At 35.3% G+C, this 11396-nt stretch overlaps 1 protein-coding gene across 1 annotated transcript in view; it reads left to right on the forward strand.

Moving 5' to 3' along the window:
- Positions 1 to 11396, forward strand: part of CNTNAP4 (contactin associated protein family member 4) — a 676519-nt gene that overhangs the window by 447670 nt on the left and 217453 nt on the right. Inside the window, exon 9 of the mRNA XM_072596864.1 lies at positions 7793 to 7942. Within this exon, the coding sequence (XP_072452965.1) occupies positions 7793 to 7942 (150 nt within the window). The remainder of the gene's footprint in view (positions 1 to 7792; positions 7943 to 11396) is intronic.

An 11396-nucleotide genomic window follows, 5' to 3' on the forward strand; every position in this document is an offset into this window, starting at 1 on the left:
CCAGATGTATTCACAAGTCAATTCTATCAAACATTTAAAGAACAGCTAATTCCAATACTATATAGACTATTTTTGAAAATTGGGGAAGAAGGAGTCCTCCCTAATCTGTGTATGATACAAATATGGTTTTGATACTCAAACCAGGAAGAGAAAAAACAGAGAAAGAAAATTATAGACCAATTTCCCTAATGAATATTGATGCAAACATTTTAAATAAGATTTTAGCAAAACGAATACAGCATCTTATCATGAGATTAATACATTATGATCAAGTAGGATTCATACCAGGAATGCAGGGCTGGTTCAATATTAGGAAAACTATTAGCATTATCGATCACATCAACAACAAAGCTAACAAAAACCACATGATTATCTCAATAGATGCAGAAAAAGCTTTTGACAAAATACAACACCCATTCTTATTAAAAACACTGGAGAACATAGGAATAAAGGGAACTTTACATAAAATAATAAGCAGTATCTATCTAAAACCTTCTGCAAGCATAATATGCAATGGGCATAAGCTAGATGCATTCCCAATAAGATCAGGGGTGAAACAAGGATGTCCATTATCACCACTATTATTCAATATGGTACTAGAAATGTTAGCTGTAGCAATTAGACAAGACAAAGATATTGAAGGAATAAGAATAGCCAAAGAAGAAACTAAGTTATCACTCTTTGCAGATGATATGATGATTTACCTAGAGAATCCCAGAGATTCAAGTAAAAAACTACTTGAAATAATAAACAACTTTGGCAAAGTTGCAGGTTACAAAATAAACCCAAACAAATCTTCCACATCCCTATACATTAGCAACAAAGTCCAACAGCAAGAGATAGAAAGAGAAAACCCATTTAAAGCTTGGGTAGACACTATAAAATGCTTAGGAGTTTACCTGCCGCAACAAACACAGGGATTATATGAACAAAATTACAAGACACTTTTTGCACAAATAAAGTCAGATTTAAGTAAGTGGAAAAACATCAGTTGCTCATGGGTAGGCCGTGCTAATAGAATAAAAATGACAATTCTACCTAAATTAATTTACTTATTTAGTGCCATACCAATTAAACTATCAGATAATTATTTTCTAGAGCTGGATAAAATAATATCAAAATTCATTTGGAAGAACAAAAGGTCCAGAATATCAAAGGGACTAATGAAAAGAAATGCCTGGTAAGGTGGCCTAGCACTACCAGACCTCAAATTGTGCTATAAAGCAGCAATTCTCAAACCCAATTGTTATTGGCTAAGAAACAGAGAGGTAGACAAATAGAATAGACTTGGCACTCAAGACACAGTAGGCAAGGAATATAGCAACCTCCTGTTTGATAAACCCCAGGATCCCAGCTTCTGGGATAAGAACTCACTGTTTGATAAAAACTGCTGGGAAAACTGGATAACAATGTGGTTGAAATTAGGTATAGACCCATGCCTGACACTGTACACAAGAATAAAGTCCAAATGGGTACACGATCTTTGTATAAACATTGATACAATGAATAAACTGGAGAAGCAAGGAATAGTGTATTTATCAGATTTATGGAGAAGGGAAGAATTTTTGACTAAAGAAGAGATAGAAAGCATTATGAAATATAAGATGGATAATTTTGATTACATTAAACTGAGAAGTTTTTGCACAACCAAACCCAATGCAACCAAAATTCGGAGGGATGTAGTACATTGAGAAAGAACTTTTATGGCTAAGCTCAGGGATAAAGGCCTCATTTCTAGAATATATAGAGAACTGACTCATATGTATAATCACTCAAGTCATTCTCCAATTGATAAATGGTCAAAGGATATGAACAGGGAATTTTCAGAGGAAGAAATTAAAGATATCTATAATCATATGAAAAAATGCTCTAAATCACTTTTGATTAGAGAGATGTAAATCAAAACAACTCTGAGGTACCACATCACACCTATAAGATTGGCAAACATGACAGAACAAGAAAATGATAAATGCTGGAGAGGATGTGGGAGAGTTGGAACCCTAATTCTTTGTTGGTGAAGCTGTGAGCTCATCCAACCATTCTGGAGAGCAATTTGAAACTATGCCCAAAGGGCTGCAAAAATGTACATACCCTTTGACTCAGCAATATCGCTACTAGGACTGTATCCCCAAGAGATCATAAAAATGGGAAAGGGTCCCACATGTACAAAAATATTTATAGCAGCACTCTTTGTAGTTGCCAAAAACTGGAAGTCAAGGGAATGCCCATCAATTGGGGAATGGCTGAATAAATTTTTGTATATGAATGTAAGGGAGTACTATTGTGCCATAAGAAATGATGAACAAGAAGACTTCAGAGAGGCCTGGAAGGACTTATATGATCTGATGCTGAATGAAAGGAGCAGAACCAGGAGCACTTTGGGCACAGCAACTACCACAGTGTGCAAGAGTTTTTTCTGGTAGACTTGGAATTTCATAATAACGAAAGAACTTATTAAAAAAAAATCCCAAGGGTGGTTTTCTAAGGCAAAATGCCTTCCACACTCAGAGAAAGAAGTATGGAAGTCATTCACAGAATGTAGCAGATCATGTTTGTGTGTGTGTGTGTGTTTTTGTGTATCATGTTTTGATTTGTTATATGATTTCCTCCATTTATTTTAGTTCGACTACATAGCATGACTATAGTGAAAATGTACTCAATAGGAAAGTATACGTAGAACCTATACAGAATTGTACGCTGTTGTGGGGAGGGAGGGGGGTAGTGGGGGTAGGTGTGGGGGGGATAAAGTCTTAATTTTATGGCAGTGATTGTAAAACATTAAAAAATAAATATAAAAAAATAAAAAAATAAAAAAAGATAACTAAAAAAAATAATAGTAATAAAATAAAATTTTAAAAAAGCAAAAAAAAAAAAAAAAGAGAAGAGAAGAAAACAAGAAACATATAAAATAGCTTCTTTTGCCTAGTCAGAAAAAAGCAGAACCAAAAATAAAAAAAACATAGCTCTTTTCTAGAACAAAGGACAAAGGAGAACAACAAGCTGTATTCTTTATCTCAACTGTGACCTCTAATCCTTTTGTCCTTTAATTTTTTCTCAGGCTCTGCTCTGCCCTAGCAATTTTCTCTTCTTTTGTCCATCTCGACTCATTATTCAACTTTACGCCGTCCTCTTCTCTTGATTCCCTAGCCTTCCAATCTTTTTGTTGATCACTTTATGTTTAACCTATATCTTGGATCATTCTTACCATTCACCTCCTTTGCTATATGATGCAAAATCACACAGCCATTCTAGGTTACACAATCTATGCAGCCTCTGTTCTCGCTGCTGCTCTTACAGCTGCTCAAGGCAGTCTTATTATACCTGTATTTTCAACTCACTGCCCTTACTCTACACATAGTTTCTTCAAAACCTTTTCATCCACCAGTATGGCTTTTCTGGCTCTGCTCTCTCAGTTAAGAAGTTTACCTTACATTTTACAGGAAAAAAATGAGACTATTTACCACAAACTCCCTCTTCTCCCTTCTTCCTCATCTCCTGTCACTCAAATGCCTTCAACCACTTTCTCCCCCTCCTGTCTCAGTCTGGTTTTCACTTTTGTCTGATGTGATGAAGTTGCCTCACTCCTTACCAAAGCTAATCCCTCTACTTGTTCATGGGATTGTATTCCATCTTTCTCCTCCAACAGTTTGTCCTCCTCTCTAATCCTCACCCATCACTTATTTTCAGTCTCTCCCTTTCTAATGACTCATTCTCTACTACCTAAAAGTATGCTACTGTTTCCCTCATCCTGAAAAACAAAATCAAAAAAAATCTTCATTTGATTCTTCCTTTTCCATTATCCTATAACTTTTCTACCATTTATGGCTAAATACCTTAAAAAGACCATCTGGAATACATGCCTTCACTTTCCTCATTCTCATCCTAACTTCTTACACTCTGACATCTGACCTTACCATTCTACTGAAATTTGCTCTATCTGAAGTTATCTTTTTACTTGCTGAATTCAATGACTTTTTCTCAATCCTCATTCTCTTTGATCTCTGTAGTCTTTTACTCTCTATCACACTCTCTTCCTTAATCTAGGGTTTTGGGGGTACTACTCTCTCCTGGTTGTCTCCTACCTATCACAGCTTTCCTTCTTAGTCTCCTTTCCTGGATTTTCATCAAATCAGAATATTTAATTATAAATCTCCTATGCTGCTCTGTCCTGAACCCCTTTATATTTTCACTTGGTTATCTCATGGATTGAATTGACATCTCTATGCTGGCAATTTTTGATTCTACCTATGCTTCCCCAATCTCTCTGATGACCACCAATCTCACATTTCCAACTGCCTTTCAGATATCTGGAAATCAATGTCCAGTAAACATCCTAAATTACACATGTCCAAAACAGAGATCATTATTATATTTTTCTCCTAAAGATTCCTACCTTTCCTATTACTGTAAAGGACAACATTCTTCTCCCAGTCTCTCAGCCTTTCCACCTAGGAGTTATTCTAATTTTCACTATGTTTCTTCATTCCCAGCCCCTGTCATAGAGGCCCCACATACACTATACTCAATTTGTTGCCAAATCCTATGAATTTCATCTTTGTACATCTTTTGAATATATGCCCTTCTCTTCTTTGACATTGCCACAACTCTGGTGCAGGTCCTCATCACCTCATGTCTCTACTATTGCAATAGTCTGCTAGTGCATCTGTCTCTGAATTGGAAGCATCCAAATCTAATACATCCTCCATCAATCATCAAAGTGATTTTCCTAAAATATCATCCTAATCTTATACTTATTGCACAAAGCTATTTTTTTCTCCTGTAGGCTTTTACATTGAACACAGTACTTTGATTGATCTGTCATTTGACAAATGTGGATCCTTCATACTCCCTACCAATCAATGCAGGTTGTAAATCTTTCATGTCTTTTCATTCTGTACTATTTTTTTCCAAATTTTCCTAAGAATTCTTCACAGAGAATTTACCCAGTGGACTAGATTCTTCTCTTTTAGTTCCTCTTCCTTTTTCTCCCCTCTCTCTTAAATATCTCAGGTTTACCAATGTATTACTTCAGCTGTCCATCTTGTTGCTTTATTTCTTACTTTCTGTTTAGACCTTGTGCTGATAACATATCTCCTCTAAAATTTCTTTCATTCTTGTTCCTGGTCATAATTTGTCTTTTATCATGTTCAGTGAAGCATATTCTAATGTCTTTTGAATAATCTGTGGTTTTCAACTGGGCAGACATGGGCATGCACACACACATGTACACACAGACACACATGCAACTCTTATGACCTGTTTCAAAGCAGAAAGCTTATTTTAGTAATTTCTACTTAATTCAGCTAGCCTTACAATATTAACAGTTTCCTCTGGTAAATTGTGGCTTACAGGTTTCATAAAGATTTATAGTCTAATTAACAACTTCCCATACCAGCTGAAAAATCTGAGTGAAAAAAAAATGCAGGGAAACTTAGTGTATTAAGAAATACTTTAACTATAAAAATACCTTTTAACCAAATTACAGACCTGGAAGAAGACATTGAGAGATCACTGAGTCTATCTTTTCTCTTCAGAGACAATGAAATCAGCCTATTTTTAAAAATCTCACAAAATAAGAAATTTCATGATGTCTTTTCATAGTTATTATGGAATTACCACTTCTTTTACTACCAGAAAATTCTTATTTGGTAGAATTAACTTGAAGAAAGGAATTATGGCATCATGGCAAGTATGCAGTGCTCCAAGACAGGAAAAAATGGGTTGAGATCCTGTCTTTGACATTTGTTAGCTTTGTGACCATGGTTAAATCTCATGACTTCTCAGACAATCTGGAAGCTCTCAAAGACTACATTACAGATGGTGATGATCTCTGTCAGTAGCTATAACTTCCACACTGACAAAAGTCACAAGTTATTGAAATAGATCATTGAAATTCCCCATGTGTTAATTTGCATCTCTCCTTCACTACTTCTCACAAATCAAAACAATGTAAAAACTTTTAATTTTTTAAATCTTTTTTGATGAAAGTTTCAGAATTCTACATTGGGATTTGTTTTGTATTGAACATGTCTACAACATCAAAGAGTTTTAAAAACATAAATGAATTATAAATATTGTAGTCTTGCTGAAAGGTGGAGTTGGGGAATAGCATGATTTTCATTTAATGACTGGAGAAACTGAAAATCAGAGAATGGATCAGAGGGCTTTTGACATTTTATTTCTAGCAGGTTGTCTCTTCTGCTTTTTCTGATATTTGGTCTTTGAGTCATATAGTACTAGATTTTTTAACTTTGGTACAAAAAATATACAAGACAATGATTGCACCTATTGGTTCAACAGATATTTATTGAGTATTGACCCCTGAAGGTCACATATGGTTTTCTAGGTCCTTGGGTAGGGCCTTTTGACTGAGGTAAGTTTTACAGAACAAATCCTTTTATTGAGAGAGGATTTGTTCAGTGAAGTTTGAATTCCCTAAATGCCTCCAACCCAAAGTACCTCCGACTTCATTTGTGGCCTTGATGCTGCAGATTCCCCACCCGTTGTATTGATTATGCCCAACTCAATTATACCATATGTCTCATATACATATTGATGGATAATTTCAGTTGGGATTTTCTTGGCAAAGATAATAAAATGGCTTGCCATTTCCTCCTTCAGTAGGTTAAAGTAAACAGGTGTTAAGTGACTTGTCCAGAATCACACAACTAGTAAGTGTCTAAGTCCAAATTTGAACTCAGGTCTTCTTGACATGAGGACCAGCCCACTGAGTCAACTTGTTGCCTCCTGTCATTTTACTGTTTCATTCATGTCAAACTCTTTGTAACTCCATTTGAAGTTTTCTTGCCAAAGATATTGGAGTGGTTTACCAATTTCCTTCTCCAGCTCATTTTACAGATGAAGAAACTGTTAAGTGTTAAGGGTTAAGTGACTTGCCCAGGATTATATAGATAGTAAGTGTCTGAGGCTGGATTTGAACTCAGATCATCCTTACTTCAGATCTGGCACTATATTACTGCACCATCTAGGAGCCTTTTATTGTGCTAAAATTATTTCATTTTTGCATACTGTATTTCCTTAGTAGAACATACTCCTTGAAAGTAGGGCTGCTCATTCAATCATTCATTCTTTCATTCCTTTGTTATTGTTAGCTCATTTGTTTATTTAGGAGCCCCAGCACCTGACATAGAGTCTTGCATATAGGAAACCCAAAATTTTTCTTTGTTGAATTGAAATAAATTGAATTCATATTTATCTACTTCCATTTTAATGGTGCCAATGGGTTGCTAAAATAAAAGTTGAATGACAGAGTGTAATTACAAAGGTAAACTGTTGGGAAAAACTGTTTTCTTTTAACAGTTTTATAGCAATGATCACACAGATTTATGAAGAGAGTAACCATTGTATTTGCTAAACCTTGGGATTTTAAAATATCCTAAAACTGTACATTAAACTAGCAATTTTTGCTATTCCCTCTAATAGGGGAGTCTTTAGAAATTTTGATAGTAACTTTAAATCTACTAGATAAGTATAATATTATGGCTATCCAGAATTGTTTGGGTTTGTTCAGAGTTTGTTTGTTTTTTCCTCCTCTGAGGCCTGACAAATGGAAGAAAGTAATGTTCTCCATTTACAAACAGAATGCTGTGATTTCCCACTTGGCTCAGTCTCTCTCTTTCAATCTGAATCCTATCCTCCCACTCCTTTCTCTGGATGTTAATGCTATACTTATCTGAGATACTGACAGAAGGGAATCACATTGTTTTGAAGGACTTACTGTGATTCATAGTTTATAAACATTTCTTCGTAACTGATTTCATTTTCCTCCTAGGACTTGAATTAAATAATGGGCAATGGCATTCCATTTCCTTATCTGCTAGAAGAAATCACCTGAGTATAATGATAGATAATGATGTGACTTCAGTTCTGCATTTTGTGCTGCCAATGCAGATTTATTCAGGAGACAGCTATTATTTTGGAGGTGAGTGAAATGGCCAGAATATATGGGAAATTGAACAATGTTTCATCTTTACAATGTCTTGAGATAATCATTTAAATGGAGTCTTCTAATGGAAGAAATGTTCATTTTTTTTTCTTTCTATGCATATAATAACCCCCTTTGCTATTAACAGAAATGGTGAGGTGACAAAGATTACAAAATGTAGCCTAAAATGCATGTCTACCAGATGGCCTTATTATTATTCACTTTATATTTTGTAAGATTGCTTTTTTTTGTGATCCATACTCCGTGTCATTTCTTTAAAATCCTAATATTTCATGAAAGTAAAGAGTCTTCATTTTTTTTCTTTCTGATCTTATCTGCTAACATTAGTACAGGAAAATGGTGTCTTCTTAGTGATATCTCTAATATCTCCAGGGTGTTCTTACTGGTCTCTCACTTCCTAACTTAGAACGGTACCATGCCCAGTAGACCAATAGTTTAAGTTAACTGGCTATTTTAATTTATGAGAATTAGATTTTGTCAAGACAGGCCATCAGCCTCTAATAATCTACCAGGTGTTTTTGACAGCAATAAAGTGACCAATGTGCTCTTCAGAGAGATTTTCAGAGAAACTAACTAGTGTAAGGTATATAGAAGTCTGAAAAAGGAATTTTGGATGGTAAATAATCACTGAATATCAAGGGATTAAAATGCAGAGTTGTTTCTTGCTCTAAATATAAAATTATAAAACTTGTCAAAAGGAAAAAAAATCTATTCAGTAGTCAAGGAGGGGCAGGAAGTGTTTCTTTCTATTCCGTTTTTGTTTGGTCTATGACTGTCTTCCTCACCACCCCCCACCCCCCACCTCCTTAAAAGTTATTTCTGAGCTGCTGTTGTGGTAAGAAAGCCTACACTGAAATGAAAATAGAAAATCACCCAGAAATCATAGGTTCAATAATCTTTTAAATCTCCAAATGCAACTTTAAAGAAAGTAAACAATTCTAAGAGACTGCTTTTAATTTCTTTCTTCAAACTAAAAGTCTTAAATATACTCATACCAATTTACTCTTATTAACTTATCATTTAATTTACCTCCTTAGTCTAATTTCATAAAAATATAGTGACATGTCCTTAAAAAAAATAAAGGAGGTCATCTCAAAACCACGGATCCTATTCCATGAGATAATGAAGGCCTAAGATTTACATGTTAAAAAGAAAATGATTGTTTATGTTTTTTAACTTAATGATTAACAATTAATCAAATTAGATAATTGAATTCAATTATTAACAATCTACTGGAAAGCCAGAAAATTTATCCATTTTTTTATTATTTAGTAAATCATAACCAAAATAAATTTCCTCTACGATAAATATTAATATTCTACATTTCAGTCAGCAATGTACAAATGGATTTGTCTCAGTAAAATAATAAGATAATGCACATTATTGTATCAATCAGTCAATATTTATTTAACACCTACAATGTACCAGTTACTGTGCTAAATATTGGGCATCTCTATCTGATCAAATCTATGCCTTACTCCATTTTTCTGGCCATCATTCTAGTTCAGAATCTTCTCCCCTCTCTCCTAGATTATTGTAATAGCCTCTTAAGTACTCTCCCTGCCTCTAGGTTCTCTTTTCTTTGATCTAGTTCAGCTGTGAAAGCAATCTTCCTAGAGTATATGACATCCTTTCTAATCACATAGTCTCTCTATTCAAAAACCTTCTTCAGTGACTCTCCACTACCTACTCAATCAAATGCAAAATGCTTAGCCTGACATTTATAACATTCCCTAATCTGACTATAACCTACCTTTCAATACTTATTTTATCCTACTCTCCTTCACACAGTGTATTCCAGCAAAAAAGACTATTTCTACACTTGTTTTGGTTTGTCCCACCCCTGTGCATTTTACACACCACACTTCCACACATTTTATGCCTGACCAAATTAGCATTTTATACCCAGAGATCCTATAATAGAGACAACACCTCCTGGAAGGAAATCTAGTATTATACTGGTGACCAGGAACATTTTAAAGTGATTGCTGGATGGGGGAGATTGATGCACCAAGGAGATCAAAACACAGTTTTGCTAAAGGTTGAGTAGCTGTGATTTAATGATTAAAGTTTTGAATTTTGATTTTATATTTTGCAAGAAAGAAGCAATTGAACTCACCTACAAACACACAAGGATGAAGGACTATCTTAGCATTGGTGAGTCCAAGTGGGTCTTATCACACTCTACTCCTGGCCATTAACCCTTGAAATGGTCCAAATTTTAAAAGAAAAGAAGAATGATTATTCAGATAGGGTAGGGGTATCTACTGTCCTTTGTTATGGTATGGTAGGTGGCACAGGTGATAAGTCACTGGGTCTGGAGTCAGAAAGACCTGCGTTCAAATAAGGCCTCAGACACTTACTAGCTGTGTAACTCTGGGTAAGACACTTATTTCCTCATCTGTAAAATGAGCTGGAGAAAGAAATGGCAAGCTACTCCGGTATCTTAGCCAAGAAAATCCCCAACTGGGGTCCTGAAGAGTCAGACACAAATTGTGAAATCCACAATTGTTGCAGTTACAACTTCAAAAAAAAATCTAAATTAACTTGATTGTTATCCTTGGACCTCAAAATCTTTCCTCTGTTGCTTACTTTTTGGAACAGCTACATGACATAGTGGATAGAGTGTAGGCCCTGGAGTCAGGAGGATCTGAGTTAAAATCTAGCCTCAGATACTTGCTATCTATGTGACCTTAAGCAAGTCACTTATCTCTGTTGGCTTCAGTTTCCTTATCTGTAAAATGAGCTGAAAAAAGAAATGACAAAGTATTCCAGTATCTTTGCCAAGAGAATCGCCTGTGGACCCATGGATAGTCAGACAGGACTAAACAGGACTGAACAAAAAAAATGGCCTTATCATCCCTGATACCAGCAGGGACAGAATAAAAAGGGAGAGGGAATGGAGAAATTGATCCACCTATTAATAATTAGTATGTGAGAACAATAGGTCCACAAGTCTTCTTGTCCACTGAGTTGCAAATAGTCTCTGTCTGAGACAACCTGGGTCATCCAGTGGCTAAATCTTTCCCTGGTACTGACTATATACTTCCGTATCTTGTTTCCTTTTTCTCAAGATCTTTGAGGCCAGGGTGGGATGCCTGAAAATGTCCAGAATTTCTTTCATAGTTTGATCATGGAAAAGAAGAGAAGAGTTATTCTCATACACTTTATATTTTCCAGGTTTCGTTTCCTAGACAGACATACTTTATAAAGAGTGTAGAACACTCATACCCTATGCAAATCCCATATTCATTCGTGCACATCATTAGGCTCCATATTTAAAGAAGCCTGAAGGGGCCTCACAAAAGCTTAATATGTAGAAGGCATGGAGCTAGGAGAACTTTTGCATTATCTTCCAAGGATAGTTGACTCTGGGAGCTGGTATACCTTAAACCAAGGTATTGGATATCTCTGAATGGTTGTTGAGATC

This window comes from Notamacropus eugenii, chromosome 3, assembly GCF_028372415.1.
Source record: "Notamacropus eugenii isolate mMacEug1 chromosome 3, mMacEug1.pri_v2, whole genome shotgun sequence".
Taxonomy (NCBI): Eukaryota; Metazoa; Chordata; class Mammalia; order Diprotodontia; family Macropodidae; genus Notamacropus; species Notamacropus eugenii.